The sequence below is a fragment of the Lissotriton vulgaris genome, chromosome 10, assembly GCF_964263255.1.
Source record: "Lissotriton vulgaris chromosome 10, aLisVul1.2, whole genome shotgun sequence".
Lineage (NCBI taxonomy): Eukaryota > Metazoa > Chordata > Amphibia > Caudata > Salamandridae > Lissotriton > Lissotriton vulgaris.
The window spans coordinates 110,862,721-110,880,056 of record NC_141698.1 but is presented as its reverse complement, the minus strand read 5'-3'; the positions used below and the strand labels follow the sequence as shown (position 1 = coordinate 110,880,056).

The window sequence follows — 17,336 nt, the reverse complement described above, 5'->3', positions numbered from 1 at the left end:
GTTATCCTTATGTGTTTACACTATGCATTCATGCTACAGGAATGCAAAAGGTGTTGTTGTTTAATAAGGAAAATAGTTATTAAGTTGTACATTCTCAATAGGAACATGATTTTGGGCATGATCTTAACATGTTCCAAAGTGACACAAAGCCCTGTGTGAAACACAGCATGTTTTTGCACTTCGGGTCATAGCACTTCTATGTAATCTCTTTACATGCTAATCCTTGTAGATCATGTCGGATATAATGTCTGCAGTATGATTCAGCATGTGTATAATATTATTCATCACAAAAAGGGTATCAGAGGGTCAAAATTTCTACAAGTGATTATTGGAGATAACGGTAGTGAGTTATTACCACTAGCCATACAATAGATCTTCTTAGTGAAAATAACAAGAGCCAGGTCAGTGTCTGATCTCTAACACCCATCAGTCACTACTCGGAATCGCCCTTCATCATTTGGGGCTCCGAGGACCAACACAGCACCTGGTCTTATCTCTATCAGGAAGGGGCTGACCTTCCTGTAGGCAGGGCGGGGTCGCTTTCAGTTGGATAGATTATGTATGAGTGATGTAACTGACGGGGTGAAAAGTGCAGTGCAAAAACAATGTGATATCAAAGGGTAAAGATAAAGTGAATAAAATTGGTTTAGGAAGCAAAACATTTTTTTTCTTCATTGGATATAGCTCCCAACGCCAATATTAAAAATAGCCAAGACAGGGAAAAATTTATAAACTGTCTAGTGGTGGAACGTGGTCAACATGTTTCAGCAAATAATGGCCAAGTGGCCTTGCTTTCTTCAGGACCTTGAAATGACGCTACTGCAAACTAAAAAACCCAAAGTGTAAAGAAGTGTTTTTTAAAAATTTGAACAACTTAGATACTGATATATATGTCACCTGGACCTCCTAGGTATACTTATTCCGTATCTTCTCACAATTACAGTTGTGCCACCTCCCCAGACGGCACAGATGCCGCGTTGGAGTACCGACGGAGAGAGCGGTGCTTCACCTATGTCCTGAGCCGCAGGCAGGTGGGGTGAGGTCTCTACTTCTTACAAATCAGTGAACAACTGTAATTGTGAGAAGATACGGAACAAGTACACCTAGGAGGTCCAGGTGACATATATATCAGTATCTAAGTTGTTCAAATTTTTAAAAAACACTTCTTTACACTTTGGGTTTTTTAGTTTGCAGTAGCGTCATTTCAAGGTCCTGAAGAAAGCAAGGCCACTTGGCCATTATTTGCTGAAACATGTTGACCACGTTCCACCACTAAACAGTTTATAAATTTTTCCCTGTCTTGGCTATTTTTAATATTGGCGTTGGGAGCTATATCCAATTAAAATTTTTTTTGCTTCCTAAACCAATTTTATTCACTTTATCTTTACCCTTTGATATCACATTGTTTTTGCACTGCACTTTTCACCCCGTCAGTTACATCACTCGTACATAATCTATCCAACTGAAAGCGACCCCGCCCTGCCTACAGGAAGGTCAGCCCCTTCCTGATAGAGATAAGACCAGGTGCTGTGTTGGTCCTCGGAGCCCCAAATGATGAAGGGCGGTTCCGAGTGGTGACTGATGGGTGTTAGAGATCAGACACTGACCTGGCTCTTGTTATTTTCACTAAGAAGATCTATTGTATGGCTAGTGGTAATAACTCACTACCGTTATCTCCAATAATCACTTGTAGAAATTTTGACCCTCTGATACCCTTTTTGTGATGAATAGTTGATAGGGCATGTACTCAGAGCTGGTCACTAAATTAGCCCTAGTGTCCTCCGTAACTGTATGTGTTGTTTGTGTATAATATTATCCACTTTGGACTGAAGACCCCTTTGCTGACCACAAATAAAACTTTGATCTATTTATTGACTAAAGAAAAGGCAAAAGTAGCAACACATCTTTTACCGCTGATTGTGGCTACAGAGGTAAAATCTTTCAGTAGAAGAGGAAAAATCTATTCAACAACCTATTAAGACAGACTGAGCAGGAACCCAACAATCTGGGTACACAGCATAAAGAGCTTCCAAGAAGGAATCTAGTTGTGGCTTCCTGCAGATAGCTTGTTCCTCTGCTGAGAAGTGTTGACTTGCATAGTAAGAGTTTTGAAGTTCAGATAGTACCTTGCAGTAGGCCCTCCCTGTTGGAATGGGAGTCTACGGAAGGATTAGGTTTTTCAGGATCTTGACGTGCACACCATTAACTTCATTGCAACACACACAATTTGCAAAAGATTTGCTTGGTAGCTAATCTTATATTCTCTTGATTGGAGTTGGCATAAAACCATGATGTTTTCAATTATCTCTAGAGCATCAAAACCAATAATTGGATGTTAAGGTTTGTTTACACCAGCAATATTACACATATAGATTTATTTTAAGCAGGAATGGTGTTATTTTAAACTAGAACGTCCACAGACAAAATGTTAGGCGTGCTGTTAACCCCTTTGACGCTCATGACGAGCTCAGCTCGTCATGTAACGCGGGTTTTTAAAAAACTCAGCGCACAGCGGGAAAACGGCCTGCGCGCATGAGGTTAACAAATTAGAAATGTTTCAAAGCTGCATGTAGAGAAACAGAAGAGACAAAAGAGCTAGACCCTTTGGTGGGATTGGTAAATAGACAGTAACACCCACCACAATCACCAAGAATGGTCCGAAGATTGTCAGCTCTCCAGGTGAAATGGAAATGTGTCTGCTAGAGTGGAGCACTCCAACACACTTTTAGAAAAGGACCCTTTTAGATCTCATTGAAGTATTGTGAAATGGTTGACACACCAAAGCAAACGTGACCCATTGATAGGATAGACTGAGCACTTAATTTCTGGCGGGGGGATGTGTGTAAAATGGAGAGGAGAAAGAATAAGATGGCTTAAATTTACTGAAAAAACATAAAGAAAGCTTGGAATGCCATGCACAAAACCACAAAAATGCAACACGCTTGTCATCTAGGTATGCAGAAAATTGAGAATTGCAAAGAAACAAATGTATAAAATGGAAGACCCTGCAAAATTGACAGAATATCTTGTTCAAGTGGGTTAAGTGGTAGGAAAGAGTTATACGTGAAATACAAATAGACTATTGCTTGACGGTTAAAGAAAAAATTATTTGCCAAAGAGATAGCATTGGCAAACTAGTGCACTTTTTTCCTATTATTATTTTCTTGCAAGCATGTGTCACAAAAATAAAACAGAAAATAAAGGAGATGACACTGCCTAAACATGGCTGAAGTATGCATGCAAAAAATGTAAATAACAATATAACGCATTCATTTTAACAAAACAGTACAAGTGCGGCCTAGCAGGCAGGTGTTTTGTGACATGTAATGTTGAATGCACATCACAAGAAAATATTTTGCAAGCTGTACACAATATAAAGATTGAAACACCCCTTTTATATGCAAACTAGCTGCTTTGTAATTCAGAAAAGTTTTTTCCGAATCGCTAAATGGGTTTAGAAATCCTCACTGGTTTGCGGTTTGCAAAGAGACTTTTAGCGGCATTCCTTCCAAAGTGTGATTTGGTGACCTATATATCAATGGTTTGCAACCATAATTCCGGTCGTAAACCATTGGTCTGTCGTTGACGCAAAGGTGTGGTGGCAAGTTATTTGCAAAGGATAAGGGTACCCCTTGAAACACCACTCCTTTGGGAATCATGATGGCAGCTTCGTCAGAAGTGGGCATTGGTTCAGAGGACTCACACAGAAGCTTTCCATATCAGTAAACGTTTTTTCTTTTCTGTGAAGTCGCTGTGATTCCTTTTATTTGTATTGTTTTTTTGACTCCCGACGACTCGTGGGAGTTGGTGCATGCGCGCTGGTCATCTTGTAATGCTTTTTCATAAACTGTAAAAAGAAAAAAATATTACAAGATGGCCACCAGGCATCCATGTGCATGCACCGTGGACATCTACCATTTTTTCTTCTTAAACTTAATGGAAAATCCTTATACTACAGTTGGCGTACAAAGGTGGGCATGCTCAATGGCCAACTTGTAATGATTTCAATAAGGGTTATGAAAAACTATTACATGATGTTAATGGCGCATGCATGCGCCTGCTCAGCAGCCTTTTAGATAATTTTTTTTCCAGTGTAAATGGCTGGAAAACGCTTAGTAATTTCTAGTGACACCGCTCAGCAAGCTTTGATAAAGCTAAATGTACAAGTGAAGGCAGGTGGCAGCAAACAGTCGCAGGGACCACATCTTCTTTGGGATGGTGTGGGTAGTCCAGGACTGAAAGGCACGGAAGATGGGGGTTAGGAGGAAAAAGCGTGAGTTTACCACAGGAGACTACTTAAAGTCCGTGGCAAAGCACATAACCATCACAAGGCGTAATGGCCAGCCTACTCAACCAATGGGAGCACTTAAAAATATCAACAACCAACAGCTGTTATGGGCTGGCTAAAGGTCCACTTTCTCTTCACTTTAGGACTATGTTCCTGTGCATGTGGTATTGTATTTTGTTGGTAACCTGAACAACAGATGTCTGTAAGTGAGAACACCATTCGTTTGCCTGGTTTTATGGACTGGTTTTGTTTTTTAAGTGTTTCATGATGGATTTACCAGCCATTCTTTTAATTTTATATGTGAGCAACCAGCATTAATTATGTTATTTAGTCTGTTCCTTCCATAAAGCTCTACAAATGTTTGTTTTGTCGTCAGCTCTTCATCCATTGTTTGAATTTACGCTTTGAAGCCCAGGTTGCTGTTTTTGCTCATCTTTTCCCAGTGATTTTGACTGAGCGACACCCTTGGTATCAGAGAACTGTTTATAAATATTTGTTAAAAATCAGCATCCCTGGAGTGTAATTTATGAAGAGTGTGTGCTGCTCTCTGTTGATGACTGTCTACCTGTGTAGTACTCTCCAGGGATACACACAATCCGCACCTGTGCTCTTTCTGCAAAATACCTTTGTGTTTGTTAGACAGAAAAGACTATAACTAAAGAATAGGAGTACCTCGCGACTTGTGGGTATGAAGGTAGTGATGGAAATTGGACAGGTATGCACAGTCCTGGCTTTGTTTGGTATTTTCGTTATTTGTTTTTCAGAGTACTACTGTTCAAGAAAACTACAGTCACTGGTTTTCTGTTGTTATTTTACAATCTCAAGATTCACAAGACTGGTCTTAGAATGACTTTGAATCCTGGCTATCTAAGCAAATAAAGCGACAGATATTAAAGTTTTATCTTCAGAATCTGATAATAGATTAGCGACCCGTATAACTAATATAATGAAGACCTGTTTATAATTTTATTTTGAAATGTTCTTGCTTCAGTTGAGACTGCTACACTGTTTTAGGAAACACCTAACACTTCTTTGAAAAGTATTCCTCACAATAAAGTAAGTACATTTTAGTAGTTTTATTCAGAAGTGAAAGGACATTTTCAAATTCCCACAGGCCTGATCTAAACTCTACCAGAACCTCTAGCATGGTTTATTTAATTGAAAGCGTTTATCTTTATAGGTTTATCAGGTATTTGTCACAATACCTATTAATAATGCCTGATAATGTGGATTTGGTGAAAATATGCAACTAAAAAAATTCCCCTACCCGCTCTGGGCAGCATTAAATTATTTCGGTAGACTTTTGACTGAAATGTGGACTTTAGTTAATGGTTGTTAATAACTTTGAATTGAGCGTACCACACTGCCCCCTGGTTTTCTTCGCTTACAGGCTCTGGTTAATCCTGTGAGGTTGCACTTGGAATCATCTGGTCTTAACCTGTGGTCCGGGGACTCCTGGGGGTCCACGAAGCCTACTCAGAGGGTCTGTGGTGGTGTTACCAAAATAAATAATATTAAAATCAAAAAATTAAAATGTATAAAGTATATACAAAACAAAGTATAATTAACCCCATCCATGCTGATGACGGCCCCCAGCCGTCATGCATCACGGTGGGCGTGTGCTGATGACGGCTGAGGGCCGTCATGAACCCGCCTACTCATTAAAAAGGCCGCACAGGCGCAGAATCGCGGACGCGCCCAACGGGTTAAAATGCGAGTACATTTTCTATATTAGATTATGAAGTAAACAAAATATTTCAATATTTGAGCATTTGTTTGGTGTATACTTGTTTATGTATTTTTGTGGCATTTTTTCCAGTTCATAGAACTTACTTAGGGCGAGGTTTCCCAGCTTCCAGTAATGACTCCGTGGGGGTTCCTGGATTCTCGTAATGATTCATTTGGGATCCACAGAAGTCAAAAGGTTAAGAACCGCGGGTGTAGAGTGCATATCCATGCATTCATTTAATTTGTCAGGCCCTTCTTAAAGTGTTCCAAGAAGACAAAAAACATAAGCAGAGAACTGGAAGTGTAATTGTGTAGCTGGGCGAAAGACTTCGGAGTTTTTCAGGTCTGCCTGAGCGATTCAATTTGGTTTAACTGTTTTTTTTGAGGATTACGTTTTTAGTTTAACACCTACCATCGCCTATAACCCAACGGCCGGCAAGGAAAGCTGGTGTGTAAGAAGGCACGTACCCAAAAAACACAGGAAAGGAACGAATACCCCAGATATCCCCAACCCCCCACCCAGCACCTCGCATCCCGTATTTACCTGAGAGATTCATTTTCACTTTGTTTCTTCTGAGAAGTGTGTAACGCACTTGTACAGAAAAATGTAACAGTTAATTGTGGTTATACATTTTATCTGCTTTTCCAAGTGATGTGCCAATATAGCTGCAGTAAATGAGTGTGTACTTCTAGAGGTAGTTGAATAAATTGCCCGTGTTCAGTAAGCACATCTAACCGAGTCGTAGGTTAACACCTTTGTCTGTTTACCAGGGTATTAGTATACTGTAAAATTTAACAGTTCATCTGAGTTTGCCCTCACTTAGCTAACAAAAATATTTGTGTTACCCAGAGTATGTGCATTAGAAAAAAAGACTTGGATGAAGGAACGCTCATATCAGTTGGCGTATTAAAGACTGTGCTCCAATCAAAGAGCAGGATGTACTGAAACACGCAAGGCTTGTTGGTTTACTTGAACCTCTCTGGTCATGGAAAATTCCAGCCATGGAAGGTGTGTGCAAAAGTTGAATTTAATGTATTTATTAGTGCGCATGCACCGCACCCTTCCTGAGAGAAACACATAGGAACTGGCCAAAGCTTAGCATCATGAAAGTACACCCTATAATATAGTGTGACACGGATTAAGTCCTCATCAGGATGTCTTCTAGTGCAAACCAGGAGTCTCCACAGCTATCTGGTATGTCTGTGGACCCCGTGAACATAAGTGTGTGTACAGAGGAAAAAACGTGGCCATGAAAGTGGCTTCTCTGTCAGACATGATGACTTAGTATGTTCCGTATGATGTATTGGAATGATAAAGGTGGTACGTGCACAAGTTAGTGAACACAGGAGACACAATTTGCCGACGAGGAGGGACTGACCATGCCACAACTCAACTCTAGCAGCCAGTTCTACCCTACCTGCTTGTCTTTATGCTGTTTTCCACCCATTCACCCTGGGGCACACCCTTGGTGCTCACACATCTGTGGCCACCCACGTCAGTAAATGCACACCAACATGATGCCGTGTGTCCACCACCGCAGGGCGCCAGCATGCCTGTTTTGCCTGCAGAAATGGCCTTATCTCTGCCTTTCTTGGGGAGACTCACACAACATTCGGCGACAGCATCTCAACAGTATGGGGGCTAACCCTTCTTTCGCCCAGCAGTCCCTGCTGAGAAAGTCGCTGTACCGCGAAATAAATTGCTGCATTTTATCTGCCTTAGGTGAGGACAGAAAGCAAACTGAACAGAACAGCTGTTGCAACCACAACATTTACTGCCCCAAGTTAGGTATAGTGCAAGAAAATAAATATTGTATAGAAAAACTGCCGTACTGCCAGCTCCTCAAACAACATACAACCCTTTGACAAAATGGCTGCAACCTCGTCAGTGGGTGCCTGATGGAGGACATGAAAATTATCTGTCTGCAACCAAGCAAAATGATTCTGCAACCAAACAAGCCCTATGCTTCACCTTGCAGGGGAGGAAGTGCACAATATGTTCCTCACACTTGCAAACACAGGGCAAGCTGGTAACTATAAAGCTGTATTGACTGGCCTGAACGGTCAATTCAGAACTTAAGCCAGCACACATTATGAGAGATTCATATTCCAAAAAGTAAATCTGGGCCATAAAGAACCAATTGACCCCTGTTATGCCCAGCTCCAAGGCCTAGCAGGATCTTGTGAGTTTTAAAACACCAATGAAGAAATCCGGGTTTAGATTATCCATACGTGCCACTCGCCCCAGCTGACAAGAGAAATTGCGGCAGCGCAAAAATGGCTCTCTTAACTATGCTGACCCTCGGCCGGTCCCACAAGCTTCCAGAAGTAGATGCAGTGCACATGAAGGCGTCCCTGACCACAAAACAAATAAAAATGGAACCTACTTATCTGTCAGGCATGAATCTGTTGCGCTGTAACACAGTTGCCCCTCAAGAAGCCATAATACCCACAGGTTTTCCTTGACCCACAGACGGGCAATTCATGCCCAGCAAAAGCAAGGATTGCCTTGGCATCTGGAAAGGCGAACCACTTCGCCATGGTCTGCCGGACTACAAGAACAAGCAAGGTTCCAGAACACATCCTAAATCTCCAAACAAAAAAATCAGTAAAGCAGCTTGAGGCAAGACAGAAAACCATCAGACGAAGGTGTGCATTTATTCATCCCACCAAACACAGTTGCAAACTTTTATAATCCACTGATGTTCACACCTAACTCCTATTCATGTCCTCGATCACTAATATATTGAGTAAATGTCTTGGCATGTTTTTTCTTGAGAGCACAAGTTTCATCCCAATAACCATAAATAACCACCAACTAACCTTGGATTCCACAGTACTCCCGATAAAGCGCTTCAGCACTTGTCAGGAGTAGTAAGCACTACCTACATATATGCAATTGCAGAACAATACAATATGTACACCATTCATACAGAAAGTGGCCATTATAAAATGCCTGGATTAAGAAAATCAATCTTGCAGCATAGTGATGATTGACAGCATACGAGTATAAGGGGTGAAAATAGGGCAGTGCCTACAGAGTTGTTAAATTAGGGACGTGTTCATGACACGCTGAAGGTGCCCAACATTGTGATCATTCAGCAACATTACTGGAGTGTTTTAAGCAAATGCATAACGAGAATTGCCCGTCTAGTGGATGTCAGTTTGCTAAGAAATGGAGTGAAATTTGTCAGGGTATGGGAAAAGGTGCTCTGCAGCATGGCTAGAACCAATGGCAAATTCACGAGGTCATAATGGTAATTCCTATTGGTTGTGACAATGCTTGTTTTTTTTACAGCAAACAGTCATATAATCTAGAGACACATTTGGCAAGAGTGATTAAAAATTACAAAATATAAGTAGTAGAAAAAGTCCCAACTAAATGAAATTGCCCCTTTATATTATGTGTGTTTCTGTGCATAGTGTAATAGACAGAACAGCAGTGGAGAAAAATAAAATGTTGCATAAAGACTCTGGAAAGATCGGTCTGCTGGCACGCTGCATCAGTGTTTCCCTAGGACAATATGAGGGTTAAATGCCTTCTGCCTTGGTAAATGTGTAGAGAGTAGGTGTCTGACACAAGCCCATTTTCAATTGTGGTACATTTCACCGTGGGACATACACTGATTCACTTTGTATGCAGGTCTTTGTTCTGTGGCAACATCCCCTTTTTGTTTCATAATTCTATATCCCTCTATTACTCCCAGTACCTTTTTTTTAAAACAAATACTGGGGATTACCCCCTGTTTTAAAAAAAAATGTTTTGTTTTTTCTATAGCCCCTCTTCTTTCTTCCTGCACTTTCCTCCAGACTCCAGACATTTCCCTGAATACAACTGCTGCATTGATTGTCACTGTGGTTAAGTGCATGCTACATGATGTCCAGTGCAACCGAAGATGCAACTGGAATGCCACATACCCCCATGTTCTATTAAACCTTCTCAGCCCACCTTTGCTCAAGCTAATCTGCTCCATGCAGTATGTTTCTACTGACTTGGACCACGGATGTGTTTCTGAAGGAGGTATTGTTAGGTGTTTTCTCAGTTTCATGAGTGTCACTGTATAAAGCCTGTTTGAAAATCTTTAGTATTAAAAAAAAAAAAAGTGTCATTTGCACCCCATACTGGCAATTTGTGATTGGTTGTGAGAAGGTATTAGGAGAGACAGCGAGCAGCTTGTTCAGAAGGGAGAGTGTGTGTTGGAGGAGGTATGTAGTCTCTGGACTTTATGAGCTGTTATTTGATTTAGGTCATTTGTGGGTATCTCTGCAACTGACGTGCCTAGTGCTTCAAGCAGTGGAAATTGAGGTTCTCTTTGTCTTCTTCTCTAGTAGACAACACTTCATAATTCTAGAGTAGGAATTACATGTAGTAGACAACACTTCATAATTCTAGAGTAGGAATTACATGGGAGGAAGCACCTGATGTTATTGAACCTGGTGTCCGTAGATTCAAATAATTTAGTGTCTACTTGTGTCTTTTATCACTCTGACTTTTTTATTTTGGGGTGTTCATTTTGTCTTGGGGACCGGTCTGGATTATATTGGAGTAGCAATTTTAACATGACTGACTACCTTTTGTTCTTCACTGTTCATTTGCCTTGGTGGTCCTACATATCTCTGATCAATTTGTTATGTTTTAGTCATGAAGTGTTAGCCTGGTTTGTACAAAATCAATGTACGCCATTATGCACTTGTGGCTCCCTGGATAAATGAATTGTTCCTGTTCTGTCTTGCAGGCTCTTTTGCTGCTGGGTGGAGTAGCCCTGTCCTGCCTTGCTCTTGACCTCTTGTTCCTGCTTTTCTACTCCTTCTGGTTTTGCTGCCGCCATCGTAAGAGCGAGGAGAGCCCCAACGCTGATTGCTGTTGTACCGCCTGGTGTGTCATCATCGCAACCCTGGTCTGCAGGTGGGTGTTCTGGCTGACCGCCATAGAGTAATTCAAATGTACAATGCTGCTGTTTTCATGGAAGATCTCCAGTTTACAAGATTGTTTTGTTTTAATGTGTTTGAAGAAATTGTACAAGCGTTGGCCAAGCTCAGGTACTGACCCCCAACCCTTCCGGTACCCTTCAGGTGAATAAGGGTTCTTTAGTCAGATGAAGAAAATGTGTTTGAGGCACTCATCAAGCAGTTATTAATGATGAAAAGTATTGATTTGGGAAATATTTTTATACATAGCTCAAATAAGCAGATTATTGCAATGGGGCTTGGAGGGAAGAGTATCTAGGCAGATACCAGAGACTTACATAAATGTATTTTTAATTATTAGTTTGATGAAGTAGGTGAAGCTTAACAAGTTGTTTGAGCTTGTTGATGGAATATATGCTTTGTAGTATTTCATAAGAAAACATAATGATGCAAGGCTTGAAAACTGTGCTACTTTCATCAAGATTTCCACATTGAGGAGACTTTGATTGGTCTCCGCATCTTACCCATCTATTTGTTGAAGATATTCCTGAGGGTACGTGCTATGAAACAATTCCGTCTCATTTTCGTATACTGTTATTTAAAGTGTAACAGTAGGAAAGATGACAATAAATACATCTACCTGATAATGATCTTCAAAAATAAAACATTTGCGTCAAGCCTACTTCACTCAGTGCGCATTGCAGCCACAGAGAAACAACTTCTTCCTGTTTCTTCCAGTGCCTGCTATGATGCAGTGTACTGCTTTCAATATAATATATGACAGCAATTGAAAAGGGTTCTAGTGGAATACAAATCTTTCCTTTGATGTCTCTCTGAGATAACCAATAATATTAGAGCTATATGTTTTCATTTTGACAACCAATGTTTTTTGTACAAACTAGCAAATATGTACACTTTTGTGCCAAACTACATTTGGACTTTTTTGATGATTTGAGGGGAAGTTTTAAGCTGCATGGGCTCATAAAGTTCCCTGAGAGGATGATCCACCCAATCAGAAAAGAGAGTACATCGATTGATCTTCAAGCCAATGTTGGTTCGTCTGTTTCGCTGAACAAATAGAAAACAAAACCCTCAGGAGAAGAGACTCATAATATTTATTTATTTAAGAGTTTTATATAGCGCTGGCAAGACCCGAGGGTGTTTGCGCTTTACATTGAGATAAATGAGACAAATCATTTCAAGTAAGTCAGACCAAGTCAGGTCAGTGGTTGAGTACATGAGAGGAGAAGTACTGGGGGAGGACCAGGGAGAGCAGAAGGTGGAGATGTTGCCTCATTGGGCGATTAATGATCCAGTTAGTTGAGAAGTTAGTTGGTTGATATTGCTTTGTTGTAAGCTACTTGATTTAGTTGTATGACCTTCCTGCTCATTCACTGGGTGGTGGCTCAGCAAAGTAACCTTTATTTAAAAATGGCCATTTAAGGACTGATTTCTTTGAGTTTTGTTGCAAATATGTTCAAACAAGCTAATAACCCTCTCTGTCTGTACTTTTGTCAGCCTGAGGATTGATCCTAAGGCTCAACAATATATTTTTTTCTGTAAATTACTTGGTTATTTGCTTTCGGTTGTTAATATTCTTTGATGAGTGTCTGTCTTCCATGAGACCACATTTACACCCAGCACAATACCTTGGTGTATTTAGTCTTTCTGCACCACTCAATTCTTGGGGTCCGATTAGACATTAGCACATGCGGCCACAACTTCTTCCAGTCGCTCATTGCTTCTTCTCCTGCCTTAGCCTTTGTGATTCAATCACCTTCCAGACTTCTGGTTTGCAATACTTGTTCCAAAGACACATTAGATAAGCCCTTGTTTTACTGACTCAGTATCCGACCACAACAAATTCCTTCTTCTGCCCGCTTCAACAGTGGGGCAATATGAATGCTATGCTGCAGTCTGTGCTTTGACTGGGTAACACAATGCTCCTTTGCCACTTCCCTGTCATTGCCAAGCTTTGATGCCAGGCATCCGACAGCTTCTGCTGGTTTGAAGCATTGCACAGATTCAGCAGAATTGATGTCCACCTTAAGGCAGCCAATACCACCGTAGGCCTTTAGTCATCGCAAGATGCCTTAAAATCGATCGCTTGTGGTTGCCATCCTTGCTCGCCCTTGCACAAGACAGTGTCTGTACCTCAGCCGTCTCCGAAACCCCATAAACCAAAATCATGGACCACTTCCACACACTGTGCTCTTGGAAAGCTATGTGTTGGATATGTCCTTAACTCTTTACATCCTGGCAATCCCTCTTGGGTCCTTTGAAATCCGCAATTTTACAAAATGAAAAAAATATCAAAATGAAGTCTTAAATTCGGAAGATTTTTATTGGCAACATTTGAAATTCAAAAAAAGGAACAAAAACAACTGCACCCTTCAGACACTGATGAAGAACAATACGAGTCATTGTTTTTTATTTATTTACACTAGTATTGCCAACAGCAAAATGATCATAGTAATACAAATAAAACGCTTTGGTGCTCTGGACTCCAGCCATGCACTGTTTGCATTATTTACAAGATACACTTAAATAATCTAGTAACTAACAAGGGTTAGACTCATAATTGATCAATACTGTACTGTGAATGAGTGTCTGTAAGTTTTTGTTACACAACGTTACAGTCCCCCCCCCCCCCCCCCATTACAAATACGTTTAATGTGTGATATGTTGGTGAGTGAAGAGACAGCTGAAGCATAATTATCCTTCCAATGAAGGAATCTTCCAAATACCTTCAAATGCATGTTGAAAAAAAGTTCAAGATCGTCATGCACTAGATCCTAGTCATCGGTTTCTTAGGCGCATTTTCTTTCAGGGTGATCTGAAGGCTCTGTAATTTAATTTTCCTTTGGAGGAAGCATAGACATTTCCCCTGGTTCAAATGAGGTGGAGTTACCAATTCAAGCTTCTGTCCTTTCACTTGAAAACCACACCTAGCACGACTAACAAGTGCAACGCTGCCGAAGCTGCGCAGGTTTAATGACCAGAGAGACGCATGTCTTTTTGCATCTAAGTGATCAATCAATCAATCAAAGCATTTGTATAGCGCGCTACTCACCCGGAGGGTCTCAAGGCGCTTGGGGTAGGGGGGTCCGCTACTGCTCGAACAGCCAGGTCTTGAGTTGCTTCCTGAAGGCGAGGTGGTCTTGGGTCAGGCGGAGGTGGATGGGGAGGGAGTTCCACGTCTTGGCAGCCAGGTAGGAGAAGGATCTTCCTCCCGTTGTGGCTCTTCGGATGCGGGGGACGGCGGCGAGGGCGTGGCTGGTCGATCGAAGCTGGCGGCTGGGAGTGTAGAAGGTCAGGCGGTCGTTGAGGTATCTTGGGCCTTGGTTGTGGAGAGCTTTTTGTGCATGGGTGAGTAGTCGGAATGTGATCCTCTTGCTGACGGGGAGCCAGTGCATGTTTCTCAGGTGTGCGGAGATGTGGCTGTGTCGGGGGATGTCCAGGATGAGTCGTGCTGAGGCATTCTGAATGCGCTGGAGTCTTTTCTGGAGTTTTGCAGTGGTTCCGGCGTAGAGGGAGTTGCCGTAGTCCAGTCGGCTGGTGACGAGGGCCTGGGTGACCGTCTTCCTGGTTTCGGTGGGGATCCACCGGAAGATCTTACGTAGCATGCGTAGGATGTTGAAGCATGACGAGGAGACGGCGTTGACTTGTCTGGTCATGGAGAGGGAGGAGTCCTGGATGAAGCCCAAGTTGCGTGCGTGGTCTGTTGGTTTGGGTGCGCTGCCCAGGGCAGGGGTCCACCAGGAGTCGTCCCAGGCGGAGGGTGATGATCCCAGGATGAGGACTTCCGTCTTATCTGAGTTCAGTTTCAGGCGGCTGTTCATCATCCACTCGGCTACGTCTTTCATTCCTTCGTGTAGGTTGGTTCTGGCGGTGGCAGGGTCGTTGGTGAGGGAGAGGATCAGCTGGGTGTCGTCGGCGTAGGAGATGATTTTGAGGTTGTGTTGGCGTGCGATGGCCGCGAGGGGGCTCACGTAGATGTTGAACAGCGTGGGGCTGAGTGATGATCCTTGTGGTACGCCGCAGATGACTTCGGTGGCTTGTGATCTGAACGGGGGGAGGCGGACTCTCTGTGTTCTTCCGGTGAGGAAAGCGATGATCCATTCCAGAGCCTTCTCCTGGATTCCGATGTTGCTGAGGGGCTGCACGAGGGTGCGGTGGCATACCGTGTCGAATGCCGCGGAGAGGTCCAGGAGGATGAGGGCCGCTGTTTCCCCGTTGTCAAGCAGGGTTCGGATGTCGTCGGTGGCTATGATGAGGGCGGTCTCGGTGCTGTGGTTGGCCCGGAAGCCGGACTGCGAGTGGTCGAGGGATCCATTCGTCTCGAGGAATGCGGCCAGCTGTCTGTTGACTGTCTTCTCGATGACTTTGGCAGGAAAAGGAAGAAGCGAGATGGGGCGTTAGTTTTTGAGGTCGGTGGGGTCTGCTGATGGTTTCTTCAGTAGGGCGCTGAGTTCGGCGTGCTTCCAGCTCTCTGGGAAGGTGGCGGTGTCGAAGGAGGCATTGATGATGTCCCGTAGATAGGGTGCGATGACGGAGTCTGCCTTGTTGAAGACATGGTGAGGGCAGGGGTCGGTTGGTGATCCGGAGTGGATGGAGTTCATCGTGCGGATGGTGTCTTCGGTGTTGATCGGGGTCCAGGCGCGGCGGGTGGTGGTGGGGGGCGTTGGTACGGTCGTGGGGTGCGTCGGCTGTGTGCTGAAGCTGTTGTGTATGTCTGCGATCTTGCTGTGGAAGAACGAGGTGAGCGAGTTACAGAGGTCTTGCGATGGGGTGATGTCGTTGTTTCCGGCGCTGGGGTTGGAGAGCTCTTTGACGATGTTGAAGAGTTCCTTGCTGTTGTGGGCGTTGTTGTCCAGTCGTTCCTTGAATGCGGTTCTCTTGGTGGCGTGGATCAGTTGGTGGTGTTTTCGAGTTGCGAGCTTGAGGGTGGTCATGTTGTCTGTAGTGATGGGTGTATTTGGACCTTTTCCACATAAAAAACAAAGCTGGTGATGGAAGGGCAGTCAAGCATGTGTACAGCCTATGCTTTCTCCATCAATGTATAGAAAGAATCCTGTCTCCCACTAAACAAGTTTGATGCCACCCTACTTGGCCGTCCCAAAATGTTATGTGTTCTACTTTTAGAATGTAGTCATTCATTTTCACAAAAGTAAAGTGTTTGGTGTAGGAACCAGGTATCTATGAAGAATAATATATTGAAGTCACAGAGCGCCCTGGATTTTTTAGGGTTTTTTGATAGCCTGTGGTTTGGGTTGTTTTGTGTGGCCTTTGGAGACTCCAGCTGACAAAACCAGTAGTTATTTAGTGCAGTTCTCAAATGTGGAGAGGGTGGGCGAGTAGATGATTAAATGAGCTCAGTACTCACACATGGATATTACATTAGGTTTGTGTCTCTGAAGGTATATGGGGTCAAATTATGTGGATATGCACAGCGTCAACAAATTGCTGTTGGTGATAATTGCAACCCCTGCAAACGCCTTAGATTCTAAACGGGACCCTGGATGTTTCCCTGAATTTAGAACTAGGTTTGAACCTTTGGAGGTTTATACTGTGTCCATTATTATTTTGGATTTGTCTTACATCCAATACTCCAGAAAATGCCTGCTCTGGTACTTGTAGAGCTCATATCCTGATTTTCGCAAGAAGCTGGTTCAGAAATTGGACCTTTGATGCATGTGGGATTCAAGGAGCAATTAGTTACCGCCGGTTGTCGCTTTTGCTAAATTGGGGTACTTGCAGAATGTTGGGGATATTTACTGCTACTTTTTTCAACTAGGAGGTATCTTATCCAGCTTAAGGTGAACTGCTCTTTTGTAGATATCACCTGGAGGCTGCTTTAGACGTCTGTCGCTGAAGACCTACTTTGAAAGATACAATACACCGAGTGGTGTTTGATCAGCCCTTTACTTGTGATTGGATGGCATTCTTCTCCATCTAACTTCCATTCTCTTGGTTAGAACGCTAGCCTCTCTGTCCTTGAGTTTGTTCTGCTTAGGAGCATTTTGGTCTCAGTGTTTTGATTGGATGGCAAATATCCTTTCACTGCTGATGTCAAACCTTGCGTTGCAGTGCATGTAAGAGACTATCTTCTCTCCTTCTCCATCTCTACCTTCTCTTCCACCACTCCCTCACCTCTCTAAGGTTGCTGCATCTACGGTGGCCATCTTTGAATATGTATTTCTTGTAGTATAGCAAACCCACTCAAAGTTGCCTACTTTGAATGGGATTACTTAAAGTAGAACATGCACATTAAAAGATGGTCCTCGGTACATGTGAGTGCACAGTGACCATCTTTGAAACATTTTCTTTTACTTTAAAAAAAAAAATCCATTCACAGATAACTGGACAAATTCATGCGTAACAATCACAGCTATCTTTAGAATATAAGAAA

The 17,336-nt window shown here is 42.7% G+C and overlaps 1 protein-coding gene across 3 annotated transcripts in view; it reads left to right on the top strand.

Annotated features, from left to right (window-relative positions):
• TTYH3 (tweety family member 3) overlaps positions 1-17,336 on the top strand; it is a 256,084-nt gene that overhangs the window by 119,560 nt on the left and 119,188 nt on the right. For all 3 annotated transcript variants that reach the window (XM_086940630.1, XM_086940631.1, XM_086940629.1), the window contains exon 2: positions 10,753-10,922. In XM_086940630.1, the coding sequence (XP_086796756.1) occupies positions 10,753-10,922 (170 nt within the window). The remainder of the gene's footprint in view (positions 1-10,752; positions 10,923-17,336) is intronic.